The sequence below is a fragment of the Geotrypetes seraphini genome, chromosome 10 (genome assembly GCF_902459505.1).
Source record: "Geotrypetes seraphini chromosome 10, aGeoSer1.1, whole genome shotgun sequence".
NCBI classification, from domain to species: Eukaryota; Metazoa; Chordata; class Amphibia; order Gymnophiona; family Dermophiidae; genus Geotrypetes; species Geotrypetes seraphini.
The window spans coordinates 30885592-30905201 of NC_047093.1; the positions used below are offsets into that span (position 1 = coordinate 30885592).

Here is a 19610-nt window from a genome sequence, read left to right on the forward strand (position 1 = left end):
GAAATTATAGGAGTTAAGACATTCTAAAATCATGTAAATCTGTACAGAAATAGCACTACATTTTAAAAATGGCTTGCACTGTTACAGCAGGATGTTGCTTTTCTGATCAACATTCTCTGGAACTCGATTCTCTTCTCAGTTCTGCCTGTTACTCCCATAACTGGCTTTCTGGCACAGGGTCCTTAAGACCTTCCCGATACATGAATACATTCCTTATCTTTCTTTAAAGACAGCACCCCAGGGTTGAAGTGTTTGTCTTTGCTCTAACAAAGTTTTCCAAATATTGACATTAAATTACTATTTAAATAAGAAACCTTGCAAAGCATTCTCCTGCTGGTACTATTTAAACTTATTGAATAAGTCATAAGCTTCATTTTGTACTATGCTTTTTCCTCTGCGGAATAACTAACTTTAAAAAACGGTTTTCAAAACCAAAATATGAAGATGTTCCCAAAATCCATTTCTGCATTTCATGGGATTCCACAAAAAAAAAAAAAAAAAAAGGCTGTGACCCTGATGTTCTAAACTTACCATGCTTTTAACGATCCATGCTAAACCAGTTCTAACCGGTTTAGCACTGAAGTATTTTAGCTGCCGATGCACATAATGGTTCTGCATGGTCTTTTCCGTGTTTTGTAACATCCTCTGATAATACAATGTAAATGCAATACAGCGAGATCATTAATTTTAAAAGGAGCACTCCTGGCGATGCCCAGACAGTCCCTAGCAATGCACAAAATGAAGCGCTGCCCTTTTCCTGTTTTGCCAGTGGGTTGAGGGAGGGGCTTTAGGGGGTTGGGGAGGTTGGGGGGGTCTTTGGGTTGGGGTGGGTGGGCAGGTTGCTTTTGGGATATGGTCTGGAGGGGTCCAGGCTATCAGAACACAGGCCTGGACTCTCCCTGTTTTCTAGGTTCTCTTGTTGGTTGCTTGATATTTGTTTTGTATTGGAAAATGTGATTTCTGTTTCTTGCGTGTCTTTCTCTTTTCTTGTGAATAAACAGTTTATACAAAAAAAATAAAATAAAAAATGAAGCGCTGCCCTTTAATGCTCCAAAATTACCAGCAGGCCTGGAGGTGCCAGGAGCATTGAACCGCATATGTGAAAAGCACATCTCAGGTGCATGTGATAAAAAGGCGCGTCTCATGCGGGTGCGTCAAAAGTATATACCGGTAGGTCTGGGCAGATGATTGCATGAGAGATGAAGACACATTTATCATACTTGATGGGGAGTTGCCATATATGCGTGTGTTAAAAGCGCCGTCTCATGTACGTTCGATAAAAGCATGTGACGGCAGGTCGGTGGCTGCCAATTGCACGAGAGGTAGAAGTTAAAAAGAAATTCAGGGTAGCGTATGTGTAGAAAAAATCATCTGAATGGTTTGCTGGTAGTTCTCCATCCCTCCTTTCTACCTACGGCATCGACGGACGCTTATGATGTACGCCCATGATGCACCACACTAAGGCACGCCTATGATTGATGCTTATGCATGCCTATGACGTGGCATTTCCCGGCACATGTACACATTTATGCCTCTTTTCGTGGACTATTCTGCACGTGGGTCAAGTCACGTTCTCCAATGACTGATCTGATGAAATGTCCGTGGACCTTTGCAGAGCTCACTTGCATGTGAAGTTTTGGCAGCATCGCTCATCTTTTTCAAATCCGAAAATTTACCGGCCCTGGAACGACCCACAGGGTTTTAACTATAAGTTTAGAACCTCAGGGCCTGTGACACTCACTGCATACATAACGGCAGCAACTATCTGACCCCAAATCATCATAACCCTTCCTGAACAGATTTCAGACCTACTAAACCTACAATCAAGATACTCCACAACCATCCAGGACACCGCAGTGAGGCTTCTTTCCTTTCCACCTAAAGTCGATCGTTTCGGCTCCCCTACTCAAAAAAAAGTAACACTGGCTCCCAGTTGCTTATCATGTTCAGTTTAAGAACCATTGTAGTCTCGTGAGACCATGGGAACTCACGGCAGCCATTTTTGATGACGGCTCTGCACGGGGCAGGAGCGTAGGAAGGTCGCTCCTGCCCCGCGTCAATGCTAGACCACCAGGTAAGGTGTGGGGAGGTCCAAGCAGCCTTTAAAACTTAAAACATCACAACTTGGCCAGGGTCACAAGTATACTTATGCTCACTGACCATTTTCTATGCCCCGGTATGTCTCCTAAGATCTCTAAAGGATGGTAGAATGGTCCTAACTAGAATCAGCCCAGGACAGCGCCTTCTTCTTTTCAGCTCCTTTCCTTTGGAACCTTAGACCTTGGTCCATCCGTTCCGAGTGTTCTTTCAAAGCTTTCAAGACACTGCTGAAAACTTGGCTCTTTGAACAGGCTTTGCCCAATGACCCTGCACCTGATGCGTTCTTGGCTACCCTGTTAGTTTGCTGGTCTCTACTGGTATGTGTGCTCTCCTATCCTAAGCATTATGGAGTTCCTGTCTAAAAAAGTTTCACTAGTCGGTAAACCACCGAGTTCTGCTCGTCAGTTAGAGCGGTATATCAAATTGTGAATGAACGAATAAATAAATAATTATTGAGATAACCAGCAGGCCGCTGCTTATAGTTCCTTCTTTTGCAGCTGGGGTTTGCCATCTAACACTAGTTGACTGAAAAGGAGGATCTACTTTTTTATTTTAGTATTTATATACCACTTACAAGTCTCCCTCCAAATTCACGAGGGTTAGGGGCAGAGCCGGCCCACAAATATGGAAAATTCATGAATAACTTTTTTGGGCCGACTCTGACTCACCCCCGCCTCCCTCCTGGACCTCACAAGACCTTACCTGGTGGTCTAGCAGTCATGCAGGGCAGGAGCAACCTTCCTACACTCTTGCCCCGTGCAGAGCCGTCATCAAAAATGGCTGCCACGAGTTCCCGTTGTAGTCTCGCGAGACCATGGGAACTCACGGCAGCCATTTTTGATGTCGGCTCTGCACGGGGCAGGAGTGTAGGAAGGTTGCTCCTGCCCCGTCTCAATGCTAGACCACCAGGTAAGGTGTGGGGAGGTCCAAGCAGCCTTTAAAACTTAAAACATCAGAACTTGGCCAGGGACACAAGGACCAGCATGGGATTTGAACCCACAACTTCAGGATACTGAAGGTGTAGTTCTAACCACTGCGCCACACACTCCCCTATTCCTGACTTTGCCCAGCGAACGCACAAATTTGTAGTTCTAATACTTTTTTCTAGGGAAGTGAATTAAACTATAGGCCCAATATTCAAAAACAACTAAGCTCTTAAATTTATGTTTCTATGTTGGACTCCAAAATTTGTGCCCTATTTTCAGCCAAACTTAGGAATTCAAGTGTTCAGTTGAGTATGTTTCTTAATCTAAATAAATAAAAACTCCTATTTATATACCACTTATATCCTAAGTGGTTTAAATTCAGGGACTTTATCATATTTCCCTATCTGTCCCGGCGGGCTCAAACTCTTGGGGGCAACGAGGGGATTAAGGCCTGAATTCTGTAACCAGCGCCTAAAGTTAGGCACCTATTTCGGAGGCACTCAACTAGATAGACGCCTATCTAAAATTAAAGAACAAGCTGAATTAAGCTTTTTAATCAGCACTGATTGAAACACAGGCGCCTATCAAGAAAGCGCGATTCTGTAACAAGGCGCCTCTAAAAATTTAGGCGGCCTTCAACAAAAATAGGCGTTATGCATGTTAGGCGTGGGCTCTTAAGCGTGCTTAAGCACTCGCATGGGGGCCTAACTTTTAGTTGTGCCTAGAGCTGGCCTATTTAATGGGCGCCTCCAAAATAGGTGCCGCTCTGCGTGATTCACTAAACAGCACCCAACTGTGCTTGAGTCGCGTTGAACGGTGCCTATATCTGCGCCTAACTTTTGGCCGTTTCTTATAGAATTTGCCCCTAAGTGCCTTGCCCAGGGTCACAAGGAGCAGCGAGGGATTTGAACCCAAGACCTCAGGGTGCTAAGTTATTCTTTTAAATTTAGGCCTGCCATTCATTTACCTAGATTTAAGGAGCCTAATTTATGAACCCAGGGCCCAATTCTATATATGTTGCCTAAACATTCGTCACAGACTAGTGTGGCATTAAGTGCAATTCTATAAAAATATAGGCGTACTGTATAGAATCATGCTGCGCGCTGCCTTTACATGGATCTTTCTTGCGTGCTAAGGCCGTTTTACCGCTGGAGTAGAATGGTCATATTTCCTATTTCTGATTATTAATAGCTATTCGTTAATTTAACACCCCCCCAATAAAAAATATCAAATGACTGATAAAACTTAATAAACCACCACCATTGACCAGTCTCTAAAACAAGGTTGTCCAACATCGGTCCTCGAGGGCCACAGTCCAGTCGGGTTTTCAGGATTTACCCATAGAATTTGCCTGCACTGCTTCAATTGTATGCAAACAGATCTTCTGCATATTTATTTGGAAAATCCTGATAACCCTACCTGGCAAGGGCTGAGGTTGGACACCCCTGCTCTAAAACCCCACTGGGTAGGAAAAGCCTCAGAACGCCTCAGTGAGTATCTCATAGCATTTCATTATTTTTTTACTTTACAATCATAGGCACTAAAACCTCCCCCTCCATTGTCCTGTTTTTTTTCAAAAGATTTTAAATTTTTTTAAATTCAAATTAAATATTGTGCAACTTCATTTACCCCCCCCCCACACACACACACCTTTTATTAAGCTGTGGTAGATGTTTCTACCGTGGCCTGTTCTGCTAAATACTCTGCTCACAGAATTTCTATGAGCATCAGAGCAGCATTGGGAGTATTTAGCGCTCCAGGCCGCAATAGAAACTTCTACCGTGGCTCAGAAAAAGAGAGCCTTAATTTCTCCTTCAAAGCTCTTTTTCACAATACGGTCCAAATTTAAACAAACTTTTACAGCTAAGGCAGGAAAAAATGTTCACTTGGCTCTCATTATTGCAGTGCTGAGCAATCCATATGACAATCAATTATCGCCTACAGACTCCTCTGGTTTCCGACTTTTCTGACACCGGCAGCGTTTCGCGACCCCTTGGCCGATGCATCAGGGATCGAGCCTCAAAAAATTTTCAACTAATCCACCACATATCTTCTCACTGCAAGAGGCACTTCCTGTAAGCAGTTAGCCAGCGGCCTCTCCTCTTTGCTGGCACGGCACGGCACTAGCTTGGCCATTAAAACAGATCAGCACATGAGCCCTTATTGCCACCCATTATGTAGATGGTAAAGGCGCATGCGCTAATCAGTTAAGGCACGATTCTACACACTGTGCTCTAATTGTGGACGCCTAGCAATACCTGATCAAATTTTGTGTGCCACTAAATTGTTTTTTAATTGGTTAAAATGGCGTGCTAATTGACCACGCCATGAAAAAACATTTATAAAATAAGATTTTTTATTACTTTTTTTTTAAGTTCCAAAAATTTTTTTTTTATTCCTTCATATTAACACTATCAAGTATAAACTTGTACAGAAAGCAAATTAAGCATAAGATAAATACTACAAGGTAGTTATACAAAGAAACAATGATGGATGCTTAAATTAAGCTCTAGTCCCCAATTATGGGATCCAAGAATTACTGCATATACTCGAATATAAGTCGAAACCCCCTTTCCCCAAAAGAGGAAAAATAGTTAACTCGAATATAAGCCGGGCGGCTTAATATTCAAATGTCCTGCCCTGTCAGGCTCTGCACCCAGCACCCTTCCTTCCTCCCCTCCCCTGTCAGGCTCTGCACCCAGCTCCCTTCCTTCCTCCCCTCCCCTGTCAAGCTCTGCACCCTTCCTTCCTTTCCCTGTCTGACTCTGCACTCTTCCTCCCAGACTCTGCCCTCTGCCCCCCCCCCCATGCCCTATCTTCATACCTCTGCCGATCTGGTGGAGGTGCAGCGGGTCCTCTGCCGATCGCTGGTGGAGGTGCAGCGGGCAGGAGCAAGCTTTCCAAACTCCTGCCCTGCTGCTAACCAGCTGCACAATCCAACTTCGCCATCTGAGCTGCACGAGAATTCGCTCACGAAAATTCGCAGGAGCCAGTAAGAAAGCCACTCAGCACCAAGAAGCAGCGCCAAATCGAAAGCTTGCTCCTGACCACTGCACCTCCACCAGCGATCGACAGAGGACCCGCTGCACCTCCACCAGTTCGGCAGAGGTATGAAGATAGGGCAGGGAGGAGGAGGGCGGCGGCCTTAAAAAATTCTGGGAGGAGGCATTGATCCGAATATAAACTGGGACCCCCATTTTTGGGCCAATTTTTGGGCCCCAAAATCCCAGTTTATATTCGAGTATATAAGGTAACTTAACAGAATCAAAAAAGAAAATTAGTAACGAATACAAGGCTGATCTGGTTGAAATCAGATTGAAATAGTCACCTTACAATCTCTAATATAGGGCTATTTAGATTTTAACTTCTTCCTGTTCCAGTCGCAATAGTGATAGGAAAGCTGTTAGCTGGAAAGGTTCAAAAAATACATACTTTTGAGAAGAGTAATGCACAACACATTTACATGGGTGACGTAAATAAAAGGTCGCCCCTAAGCCTAGAACCCCAAGGAGTACAAGCGCTGCAAGTCCAGGAGGCCGGAGAGACCAGAGAAGGCAGAGCTGAGCCGGACTTACCATGCTTGGAGGCTGAAGTTATGATACTGCATGGAGACGGACATACCCGGGGAAACGATCAGCGTGGGACAGAAGTAACTGGAGAGGAATTTTCTCAGACATTTCATTTGCCTCAAGCCCAGAAACCCCAAGAGGTAACTTTAGAATCTATTTGGGACCTTGTTGCAAACTTGCCTACACTAAAAAAAAAAATCCTCATTTTCAACGTCTGGATAAGACTATGAAGGCCCAAGCAACAGACGTTAAGAACTTACAAAATGAAATGCTTGAATCCAGAACCTCAATAGCTAATATTGATCAGGAAATGACTTTGTCCAAAAAGATTCAAGATAGATAATATTAATCTCAGGAGGAAGTTAGAAAATTTGTCACGGTCTAATAATATCAGATTGGTTAATTTCCCTAGGAGTGCTATGTTCACTCCTAGGGAAATGGTAAAGAGATATATGGTTTTAGAGATTACAGAGGAGCAATTACCTCCTCTATCTCAGGTTTATTATTTGCCAGGAAAACCCCAAAATCAGCAGCAAGGAATTGCTCCCGATTTGAACGTAACAGCATTACTTGAGCTTTCTGATAGAGAATCAGTTACACCTGCGATATTGCTAATGACGGTTGCAATGGCACCGGATAAAAATTGGCTGTGTATGGCCGTTTGGTGGAGGATGGGCAGGGGAGGGCTTCAATGGCTGGGAGGATGTAGATGGGCTGGAGTAAGTCTTAACAGAGATTTCAAGCTTTGGATTCTTGCCCAGAAATAGCTAAGAAGAAAAAAATTAAAAAAAAAAAAAAAAATTTAAATTGAATCAGGTTGGGCAGACTGGATGGACCATTCGGGTCTTTATCTGCCGTCATCTACTATGTTACTATGGCTTTTGAAAGATTTCTTTAAATATAAGCAGGATTTTTTTTAGGATTAAAAGTACAAATGTATCCAGATTTGGCCAGAGATACCCAAAAGCGTAAGTTCCAAAATTTTATTAAAGTTATGTATATTAAACATACATTTAAGGAGGTGAGAATATAAATTCTAACAAGTCTGTTCACAAACAATCTCGTCACAATGCACAGGATATTCTTAAAATTTCTAAGAAAAGCTATCCCCAAACCCACCCATCCCACCCCATTTGCAGAGAGTGAAAAACCATACATTCGCACCTGTACATACATAATTATCCGTTCTTTAATAACATAAGAACATAAGAATAGCCTTACTGGGTCAGACCAATGGTCCATAAAGCCCAGTAGCCCATTCTCATGGTGGCCAATCCAGGTCACTAGTACCTGGCCAAAATCCAAAGAATAACAATATTCCATTCAGAATCCTAAAGAATAGCAAGATTCCGGAATCCCAAAGAGTAACAAGATTCTAGAATCCCAAAGAGTAGCAACATTCCATGCTACCAATCCAGGGCAGACTAAGGGCTTCTTTTATTAAGCCGCGGTAACGTTTTTAGTGCGCGCTGCAGATTAGCGAGCGCTAACCCCGCACTACGTGGAGAAATTAACGCCAGCTCAATGGAGGCGTTAGCGTCTAGCGCACGCTAAAACCACTAGTGCAGCTTAGTAAAAGGAGCCCTAAGTCCAAATATATATGGGGGGAAACCAAAAAAACTGGTATTCTACTAAGAGTGATTGAAGGGAAACATACAGAAGTCAAAAAATCACTCAATAGATGTAATAATAGAATTAGTACTTCTGGAACATACACTTCGAATTCAATCCAGGGCAAGCAGTGGCTTCCCCCATGTCTTTCTCAATAACAGACTATGGACTTTTTCTCCAGGAACTTGTCCAAACCTTTCTTAAAACCAGCTACGCCAGTGGTCTCAAAGTCCCTCCTTGAGGGCCGCAATCCAGTCGGGTTTTCAGGATTTCCCCAATGAATATGCATGAGATCTATGTGCATGCACTGCTTTCAATGCATATTCATTGGGGAAATCCTGAAAACCCGACTGGATTGCGGCCCTCAAAGAGGGACTTTGAGATTCCAGAGCTACGTTATCCGCCCTACATATTCTTGTATAGGTGACCATAACCTTCTAAATTTAGCATTCTTACCTCTCTTTTCCATTATGGCAGCCTCATATTTACCGATTAAGCAAACTGAGTTCCACCAAAACTGAAAAGATAATAAAGATGCATCTTTCCATGTTTTCAAAATAGTTTGGATCGCAACAGGAGTAAGTATTGCTATTAACCTCATATAATTTCTTTGATGCTTGCATTGACATGACTAACGATTATAAGATTTTTTTTTAATTACTAATTAAGGTTGTGTGTGGAATTCCACGCGGCACCTAGCGACACCTAACAATGACTACCTGAAAAGTAGGCATGGTTGGGTAGGAGAATAGGCATGGTTGACTTAGAGGTGTCGCTAGGAATCTGAGTTAGGCTTGGCCTAATATATCGGCACCTACCTCTAGGATGCCTAGCGACGCCTAAACAGGCCTAAGTGCTGCTAGGCGTGATTCAATAAAGGACACCTATCGATTTATTGACAACCGGATGGAGTGGCACCTACAATGTAGGCCTGCTTAGGCGCTGTTTATAGAATTAGGCCCTTAGTGCATTGCAATATAATAGTTGCGTTAACTGATTAGTGTAGAACATGCCCACTCTCCGTCTCCAGAAAATTACTGCAGAATGCCTCAGTGCCCCACACAGTAAGCATGCTGCAGTAAGCATGTGTTAGTGCTTGCTGGAGCTTTGTTAAAAAAACAACAAAAAACCCAACCCAAAAAACAACAACAAAACAACCCAAAGTACTGGTCCATGCAAATAATGGGGCACAACCAGGACTGTACCAATGGTGTTCTCTTGACTAGGATCTAATTTCAAAAGAAAAGACACTGAAATGTGCAGCTTGTACAGACCAAGCTTCCACTCTTTGGAAAATGTGAAAAGCCACAGAACTTAAGTTAAAATGCCAAACTCTTATTCTAATCTAAACAACCTGTGTATGCCTATATCCATCCATCAAGGATAGGGTACATCAATCACACACCCCATTCCACTTCATTCTAAGGCAGGGGTAGGCAATTCCGGTCCTCGAGAGCCAGAGCCAGGTCAGGTTTTCAGGATATCCACAATGAATATGTATGAGATGGATTTGCATGCACTGCCTCCTTGAGATGCAAATCTGTCTCACGCATATTTATTGTGAATATCCTGAAAACCTGGCTCTCGAGGACCGGAATTGCCTACCCCTGTTCTAGGGCACGCAGGGGAATCAGGATCTCAAATATCTGATTACAGTTGGAAACTTAGATGACATAAAATGAACAAAGAAAGAGAGCCAACTGACTTCTCCTTCTTCTTATGCCTAACACAGGCTGCTGGAAATAGGACCTCCAAGAGCTGGCTTGGACACCAAAGATGTTTTAAAAAAATGTTCTTTTCTCTTTATCTGCCCAGGATTCTGTCCCTCATAGCATCTGCCACAAACCTCTGTGGATATCCCTGACTTAACTTTGAGAGAATTAAGGCCCCCCTTTTATGAAGCCGTGTTAAGCTTTTTTTATCGCCGGCCGTGATAGGAATTCTACGAGCGTCAAAGCTAATACTGCCATGGACGGCGATAAAAAAAGCCTAACATGGCAAAAGGGATGGGGGGGGGGGGGGGTTTAAATGCAGACAATGTTATGCAGAAACATAATGACAGATAAATACTATACAACCCATCCAGTTAGTTCATCAGCACCAACTATAAACACAGATGGACTAGAATTGTGATAAAAATAAAATAATTAAAAAGAACTAACTACAAAGCTCCACAATCTCTCTTCCTCTCACGCAGAGATCCTATGTGCTTTTCCCATGCTTTACTGTCCTTGTCTCCACCACCTCCATTGGGAGGTTATTCCAAGCTTCCATCAACCTTTACTCATTTTTCTTTGTCACAATGTATTTCCCACCCCCAAACTGATAATTTCTTCCATTCCATCACAATTCATGGGAGATTAATTTTCTGAAATTACCTGTAACTATGTAACTACCTGTAACTATGTAACTATGTAACTATGAGCAGGTTCTCAGCCCAGCCAAGAAGAGAATGATATGGATATGGTTCAATCAATGATCTGAAACAATGTCAAAACAGAGAATTTCGTTTCTGTAAATTGGCACTTAACGAAATAAGAGAAGACTCTTTTCAGCTACAGATGGCAAAATAACGCTCAGAATTTAGGAAGTTGGTTAGTTGGGCTGAGAATGTTTCAGCATCCCCTCCTATGTAATAAAAGTGAGTCAAGTATAGGACAATCAAACCACCGATGAGGTTGGCTCTTATTGGTGGAATGAGACATTATGACATCACAATCTCAGCTCTGGTTACTAGAGACTGAAACTCTTCACACTACCTTTCTCTTCACAGAGAAAGGTAGGGGAGGGTCATTAAGGTGGGCAGACTGGATGGGCTGTGGCCCTTATCTGCCGACTATTTCTATGTTTCTATGTTACCAGGGGGTGCTGAAAAGTTCTAGCCCAACCAAGCAGAGAATGGCATGGATACGGTTTAATCAGTGATCGGAAACAATGTCAAAACACTTGAAATAAGCTAAACACTCTTTTCAGTTACAGTGGAAAAATAATACTTAGAATTTAGGAAGCTGGTTGGTCTAGCTGAGAACTTTTCGGCATCCCCTCGTAGCTCCCTGCTGGGCCGAGAACGATCCCATGGGATTTCATTTACAGAAGCTATTTAATTTTATAAGAGGGTTTTTTAGAAAATTACCCACCCATGTGGAATGGAGGCATTTCTGAGGGAAGAGTCAGGGTGCAGGAACAGGAGAAGGCCTGGAGTTCTGATAGTTTCAAATTATGCACATGGTTTTGGATGGGGGGGGGGGGGGGAAGCAGGTGCAAAGCTCTGTGGGTGCATTTCCCCCAAGGAACAATTTTCAAAGGGGGGAGTGCAAACTTCTAATAAGAGCAGAGCACAGGACACAGACCAAAATTCTACGAATCAGCAATATGTTTAAGCCTCAGACACTCCATCTTCCCTCATACCTGGGCCTTATTCCTGCTCTTTAAACTGAAGCGCTGCAAGAGAGTGGGGGACAGAGGCAGTGCTCAGAGGTGACAGTTACTAGTTAACTTGAGGTGCATTTATATTGGACTCTGTTGTTGTGAAAGGACTGTGCTACCGAAATCTGGAGGGGTGAGAACCCATGGGGGACTAAAAAAGAAGCTCTTTAATCTGGTCCGCTCTGCATGGTTTAATTCTTGTCTGACTCAAGTCAATTAAACCAACATGTGAGAAGGACCCGTTGTACTGTAACGTAGCTCAGAGACATATAACTCTGAAGAGGGGGGGGGTTACCCCCTCTTGGGTTAAGAGTTTTTCATCCAATCATAGCGTGATATTTAGTAGAAACGGGTCCAACTCTTGAAGGTATAAGTTAATTAATAACTGTGTTCAACACTTTAAACGATATTGCTTTCAAAACTTTTGAAAAGTACAAAAAATGATTGCATTCAGGTTATACTGGAGGTGTGAAAATGTACTTAGCTTGTGTGCAAAAATACAACTTCTCAGGGTCCCGACGCGGCCCCGTTTCGGCGTCTGCTTCAGGAGACCCCGCCAACCAAGAGTGAGATATTTTCAAACAAGTCACACTATGTATGAATTCTTTAACTGTAATCGATCAAACACGGAACTTTTTAGTGTTTGATCGATTACAGTTAAAGAATTCATACATGGTGTGACTTGTTTGAAAATATCTCACTCCTGAAGCAGACGCCGAAAGGGGCCGCGTCGGGACCCTGAGAAGTTGTATTTTTGCACACAAGCTAAGTACATTTTCACACCACCAGTATAACCTGAATGCAATCATTTTTTGTACTTTTCAAAAGTTTTGAAAGCAATATCGTTTAAAGTGTTGAACACAGTTATTAATTAACTTATACCTTCAAGAGTTGGACCCGTTTCTACTAAATATCACGCTATGATTGGATGAAAAACTCTTAACCCAAGAGGGGGTAACCCCCCCCTCTTCAGAGTTATATGTCTCTGAGCTACGTTACAGTACAACGGGTCCTTCTCACATGTTGGTTTAATTGACTTGAGTCAGTCTCTTAATTACAGCTTAGCTATTTTTCTGACTCCCTTTGCTACATTGTCCCTGTTTATTGGAAACATGGTTTAATTCTTGGGCTACTTTTCATCTTGCTCCTCTGCCGATACATTATTTGAACAACATAATAATCTCTCTCTTTAATGTGATTGTGTCGAGATAATAAGAACAAAGAAGGAAGCGCAGTAGAACCGATGGAGACTTACTTGTTCTGCTTGGCCTGGGATTTGGTCGGGGACTTGTTCGTCTTGAACATCTTGCCAGGTGTCTGCGCAGTCTTCGCCTCCCAGGTGACGCCCCCAGAATCAGTACGGGACCTCGGCTTTCTGCTCCCTTCTGTTGAGATGAAATGACAGCACTCACTCGGGAGGTTGGTGTTATGTAGGAAAGGGCAGTTTCTGGGTGGCTCCTCCCAAACGTTACAGGTGATCAGAAATTAAGGGATGGCACCTGGCTGTAAAAAAAAAAAAAAATAAATCAACTTGAAAAACTCGTTCTGAAACGAGAGCTTTGGAAGACCGAGAGGGCGACCCCACCCTGCTGCGGAGAGAATTTTGCTTGACACATTTTCTGTCTCGCACACTCTTTCTGCCACACAGTCTGATGCAGTAGAAATTATGCATATATCACACTTTGGAACAGTGCCTTAAGAATTCTGGCAGCACAAGAAATACAATATATAAGGCATTGCATGAGAGAGAGAGAGAAGTTATCCACCTGCCTTCTCAGCCCTTTCCAAATGATTTCTGGCACCTGTTGTAAAGGTATGTCAAAAATGTGTAGTGAAACTACAACTAGGACCCAAAATACTTTTAGAAATGACATCACCGAGCCCCTCCCAGGTCAGGCACTGGGATGTTGTAGGTACTAAGCCTGAGATTTATGAGGGCTGGTGGTGTGTTCTCATCATAGAAACGGAGGGACCACAAAGTTCGTCCAATCACCTTTCATAACTGTATTGGCCCAAAATGACACGCCATCTATGCCCAATTATTATCAAACAGGGAAGCAGAACTCCGACCCCTATAAGTTATAACTAGCCAGTCTCACTTTCAGGACCAGCTCTATAAGCACAGCCCTTAAGCGCTGGGCATTCTGCAGGCCTGCTTTTTAAGATCTAGGATTGGATAGTTGATTGCCACTCCAAGAGACTCTCAGATTCATAGGTTATCCCCAACAAATATGGAAATCAAACTGTCCCCATATGAAATTTACATTAGACTATAAAGCAAAGCACTAGGTTGGTTGAGTGGAAGGCGACAGAGGGTAATGATTAGAGAATGACACGATGACAAAATTCATCACCGTTCCCGTGGATAACCGCGGGAAATAATTCCATGTCATTTTCTAGTGTCTATTTCAACCTCGGTCCTTCTACACCAGCATTCTTCAAAGCAAAGCTTGCGGGTCAGTGGTTGTGGCCATTCATACTCTGATTCTTATGTGAGCCAAGGATAATGAAGCCATTGTGACATCATTGATGTGATTGGCTCTTAGGCACTTGTGGAATGAAGCATTATGACATCACAATATCTGCTCTGGATACCAGAGACTGTCATTCTGTAGTGTCTATTTCAACCTTGGTCCTTCTACACCAGCATTCTTCAAAGCAAAGCTTGCGGGTCAGTGGTTGTGGCCATTCATACTCTGATTCTTCCCTCTCTCCTTAAAGAATGACATGAAGATGGTTTCCCGCGGTTATCCGCGGGGACGGGAACGGTGATGAATTTTGTCACCGTGTCATTCTCTAGTAATGATCAACGGAGATCGCTCTGAGGAAAGGGATGCTGCCAGTGGTGTGCCTCAAGGTTCTGTTCTTGGGCCTTTTCTTTTCAACATTTTTATAAACGATATTACTGAAGGGCTGTCGAGTAAAATTTGCCTCTTTGCGGATGATACCAAAATCTGTAATAGAGTAGACACACCGGATGGTGTGAATAATATGAAAAAAGACCTGGCGAAGCTTGAAGAATAGTCTGAAATTTGGCAGCTAAAATTTAATGCTTAGAAATGCAAGGTCATGCATTTGGGCTGCAAAATCCCGAGGGAATGGTACAGTTTAGGAGGTGAAGAACCTATGGGCACGACAGAAGAGCAGGACTTGGGTGTGATTGTATGTGATGATGTTAAGGTGGCCAAACAGGTTGAAAAGGTGATGGCGAAAGCTAGAAGGATGCTAGGGTACATAGGGAGAGGTATGGCCAGTAGAAAAAAAGGAGGTTTCGATGACTCTATATAAGACTTTGGTGAGACCTAAGTTAGAATTTTGTGTACAATTCTGGAGGCCGCACCTTCAAAAAGATATAAAAAGGATGAAGTCACCAAAATGGTGTGTGGTCTTCATCATAAGGCATACGGGGACAGACTTAAAGATCTCAATATGTACAGTATACTTTAGAGGAAAGGCGGGAAAGGGGAGATATGATAGAGATGTTTAAATACCTACATGATGCAAATGCACACGAGTCAGTCTCTTTCATTTGAAAGGAAGCTCTGGAATGAGAGGGCATAGGATGAAGTTAAGAGGCGATAGGCTCAGGAGTAATCTAAGGAAATACATTTTTACCGGAAGAGGTGGTAGAGACAGAGACTGTCTGAATTCAAGAAAGCCTGGGATAGGCACGTGGGATCTCTTAGAGAGGTAGAGAGAATGGTTGCTGTGGATGGGCAAACTGGATGGGCCATTTGGCCTTTATCTGCCATCACGTTTCTATGCAGGTCAGGGGTGTCAAAGTCCCTCCTCGAGGGCCGCAATCCAGTCGGATTTTCAGGATTTCCCCAATGAATATGCACGAGATCTATTTGCAAGCACTGCTTTCATTGTATGCTAATAGATCTCATGCATATTCATTGGGGAAATGCTGAAAACCCGACTGGAGTGTGGCCCTCGAGGAGGGACTTTGACACCCCTGATGTAGGTTAAGAGCCCTGGAGAAACTCAGCACAGGACTTTGATGAAGGATCAGACCAGTTTCTGTTTTATGCTTTCTTTAATAGGTTCTATTTGGGTATAAAACTATGCATTTTGGCAGTAGTGACACAAACAAGATCACATCAAGAACTTCTGGGAACCAGTTGTTACTTTTAGTCATGTCTTTTCTTTTCATGAATATTAAGGTCCCAAGAGCTGACATACTAGGACAGACTGAAGGTCCATCAAGCTCAGTATCCTGTTTCCAACAGTGGCCAACCCAGGTCAGAAGTCCCTGGCAACATCCCAAGTAGAAAAACAGGATTTTATGCTGCTTATCCTAGGAATAAGCAGTGGATTTCCCCAAGTCCATTTTAAAATGGCCTATGGACTTCTCTTTATCCAAACCTTTTTTTAAACTCTGTAACCTCTTCCACTATATACACCCACTGAGTGAAGAAATATTTTCTCCGGTTTGTTTTAAATATCTAAGTGGAAAAACCCTAGAACCTCTCACTATAAGTTCCGTCAGGGTACCTTCTGGATCAGACCCTGTAATTTCTTCGCTCTACAACCCTGCAGGCCTTGGAATCCCAACAGCGATATCGAGCAGATCCCATAACATTTGGCTCTGCAAGACTGCTAAGGATTCCGGAACTCCTTAAATGGAAATCCCACACACACAATCTGGAGGCCCTAGCATGACAACGTAGAAGATTTTATAATCCCTCACCCGGCAATGCTCTGGGCCCTCATGTCCCTTATTCTGCAGTCCTCAGCTCAGCGCGGTCTCTTGTTCTTCACCTTCCTTCCACATTCCTGCAGATCCTGATTTAACTCTATGTGAGCTGCTGAGGAGCAGTGGAATTCCTCAGCTCATAGCTCTGCATATGCTGAAATGCTTTGGTTCATGGAAAAATCTGGTTAGAATTACAGGCATCTCTGCCAGGGCTGTTCATTGTGGGCTAGTTCAGGGTGTGGCAACATCAGGCAGGCAAGGAGAGAGTAAGTGAAAATCAGGAGGACCAGATCTGCAAATGTGGTTAAAACAAAATCTCTTAGTATCTGGGCATCTTATGGAACAGGAATAAAAACATAGAGAACCTGGCAGAGTAGCTGAGAAATGAAAAATTAATCTCTAAAATAGAAACAAAAAAAAACCTCCATATGTGCTAAAATTTGAGAGCCCTTCCTCCCCCCTGCCTCTACTTCAGACTTAGGAGGAAGGAGCTCAGATTTTCCCAAGCCCAACTCCAAGTCCCAAGCCACAATGTGAGCTTGCTTTGGCTTGGGGCCTCTTTTACCTTTCCCTGCCCCCAAGACAGATCATTGTTGTACAGTGCCAGGGAGGATGTGGAATCTCCCCGTATTTCAACAGCAGTGGTCCAGGGCTGGATTTAAGATCTTGGCACCCACAGGCAAGACCAGACAGCAGGTCACAGAGGGTAGGGGGAGAACCAGGGATGCCGGAGATTTCAGAGACTGGAGAACCAGAATAAGAGCAGAGGAAAAATCACAGTGCTACCCTTTTATTTTATGTATTTACATTTACTTAAGAATGGCCTTACTGGGTCAGACCAATGGGTCCATCCAGCCCAGTATCCCGTCTTCACGGTGGCCAATCCAGATCACAAGTACCTGGCCGAAACCCAAATAGTAGCAACTTTCCATACTACCGATCAAGGGCAAGCAGTGGGTTCCCCCATGTCTTTCTCCATAACAGACTATGGACTTTTCCTCCAGGAATTTGTCCAAACCTTTTTTAAACCCAGCTATGTTAACTGCTGTTACCACATCCTCTGGCAACATGTTCAAGAGCTTAACTAGTCTCTGAATGAAAAAACATGTCCTCCTATTGGGTTTTAGAAGTATTTCCCTGTAACTTCATCGAGTGTCCCCTAGTCTTTGTAATTTTTGATGGAGTAAAAAATTGATTCACTAGTAAAGGTTTATCAGGTTTCCTTGATAAAAAAAAGAGGACACATGGCCCCACCCTGTTTTGTCCCCAGTCACACCCTGTCCCGCCCCCCCCCCCACAGCCCCACAAGAACCTCATCTCTTCTTCTCTGAGCTCAGAGCTGCATCTAGAGGGCCTCTGAGCATACATGGATGTGACACCATGACATCACATACATACGCACATACATGTGATATCATCGCTTCACATCTGCGCTTGCTCAGAGGCCCTCCCAGAGGCGGCCCTGAGCTCAAGGCTTTCCAAAACCCAGCCAAACTGCCAGGTTTTGGAAATCCTCTCCAGGCATCCAGACAGTCCTCTAAAAAGAGGACACGTCCGGGTTTTCCTGAACATCTGGTAACCCTATACTTGTACTACTACGACTTATCACTTATATAACGCTGGAAGGCATATGCAGTGCTGTACATTTTGACATTTATAGATGGTCCCTGCTCGGAAGAGCTTACAATCTAAATTGGACAGACAGACATGACATATAGAGTTGGGGATGCAGAACCCAAGGTGAGAGGAGTTAGGAGTCGAAAGCACTCTCAAAGAGGTGGGCTTTTAACTGGGCCTCGAACACTTTCTGACACGGAGACCGCTGTAGGGATTCGGGCAGCTTGTTCCAAGCATACGGTGCAACAAGGCAGAAAGGACAGAGTCTGGAGTTGGCAGCTGAAAAGAAGGACACAGAAAGGAGGGACATACCAGCTGAGCGGAGCTCATGGGGGTGGGGGAGGGGGAATAGGGGGAGATAAGTAAAGAGAGATAGTGAGGGGCAACTGAGTGAGTGCAATTGTAGGTAAAAGGAGTTTGAATTGTATTCGGAAACGGATGGGAAGCCAATGAAGTGACTTTAGGAGAGGGGTAACGTGAGCAAAGCTTGCCTATCGATGAATCTAGGCAGTTAGTGATATTTACATATATAATAAAATGACAAGCAATACAAGACAGAACTAACACAAACATATAACAATCGTGATTCTGTCATAGCCTAAACACTCTTATCAAGCCGCACTAGCGGGGTTAGCGCGTGCGACATTTAATGATGCGCTAACCCCCGCGCTGGCCAAAAAACTACAGCCTGCTCAAGGCAGGCGTTAGCGGCTAGCGCGGCCGGCCGTTTAACGCAAGCTATTACGCGCGGTTAAACCGCTAGCGCGGCTTGATAAAAAGAGCCCTAACCGTACATATTATGTAATCTTTAGATAAGTGTCAAAATGTAAAGTTCCAAATGCTGGCAAATGCCTGTCTAGACAAAAGGAGCTCATAAGAGCGGAACCTGAAGCGACCCACTCGCATCGAACCTCCTACCACCCTACCCCTCCTGCATCCCAATAACACACTCAATGCTGTCATTGGTGAAAAACCTGGCCGCAGCCCTGTTTATTGAAATACAAATAACATCAATAAATTATAACCCTGTTTAACAAACAGGCATTGTAAACAACATTGTAACCAAAACAACTTGATCCCGAGCTACTACGGCCATTAAATGCCCCCCCCCCCGACCCCGCCATGGTAGCAAGGGTCTGTAATATAATAATTAAATGGTCCCCGACCCCGCTGTGCTAGCAAAGATCCGAGGGGTGACATGTCTCCACATGCCCCATTGTCCAGGGTCATCCGACCCACCAGGTACGGCTCCGCGCCAGCTCACCGCTCATCCCATGATGAGCCCAGCAGCCAGTAGCTCGGGATACCGCCCCTCACCCTACCCCTGCCCCTATAGGCCGGATAACGGGCGGGTGGGTGGGAAGCTGCCTTGGAGGACCCGACGACCGTTTGGGTCCTCCTACTCTCCCCTCTTTATCTGTTCTCCCGTCGACCATTTTGCTGCGGCCTCTGCCAATCAGCGACCCTCCCACCAGCGGGAAGATTCAATTCTTGCCGATTCTATCCCCATGGCAACCCTGCCCCCTTTCTCAACGGGCGCTCTTTCGCGGGCATCCAGCTCCGCATTAGAGGCGCCCCACGAGACAGGCTCTCGGGCTTTCTATTCCATAACAACTGCAATAATATGTTATTTATAAGAAATAATTTAATTCCATTCATTTA

The 19610-nt window shown here is 43.9% G+C and overlaps 1 protein-coding gene across 5 annotated transcripts in view; it reads right to left on the reverse strand.

Annotated features, from left to right (window-relative positions):
- The window catches only part of EVPL (envoplakin), a 138350-nt gene that overhangs the window by 82495 nt on the left and 36245 nt on the right, over nt 1-19610 (reverse strand). For 3 of the 5 annotated variants that reach the window (XM_033961906.1, XM_033961908.1, XM_033961907.1), the window contains exon 2: nt 12888-13135. In XM_033961906.1, the coding sequence (XP_033817797.1) occupies nt 12888-12937 (50 nt within the window). In that variant the 5' untranslated portion in view covers nt 12938-13135. Of the gene's footprint in view, nt 1-12887; nt 13136-16325; nt 16624-19610 lie in introns of all 5 variants that reach the window. The other 2 variants (XM_033961909.1, XM_033961905.1) reach the window with 2 other exon arrangements.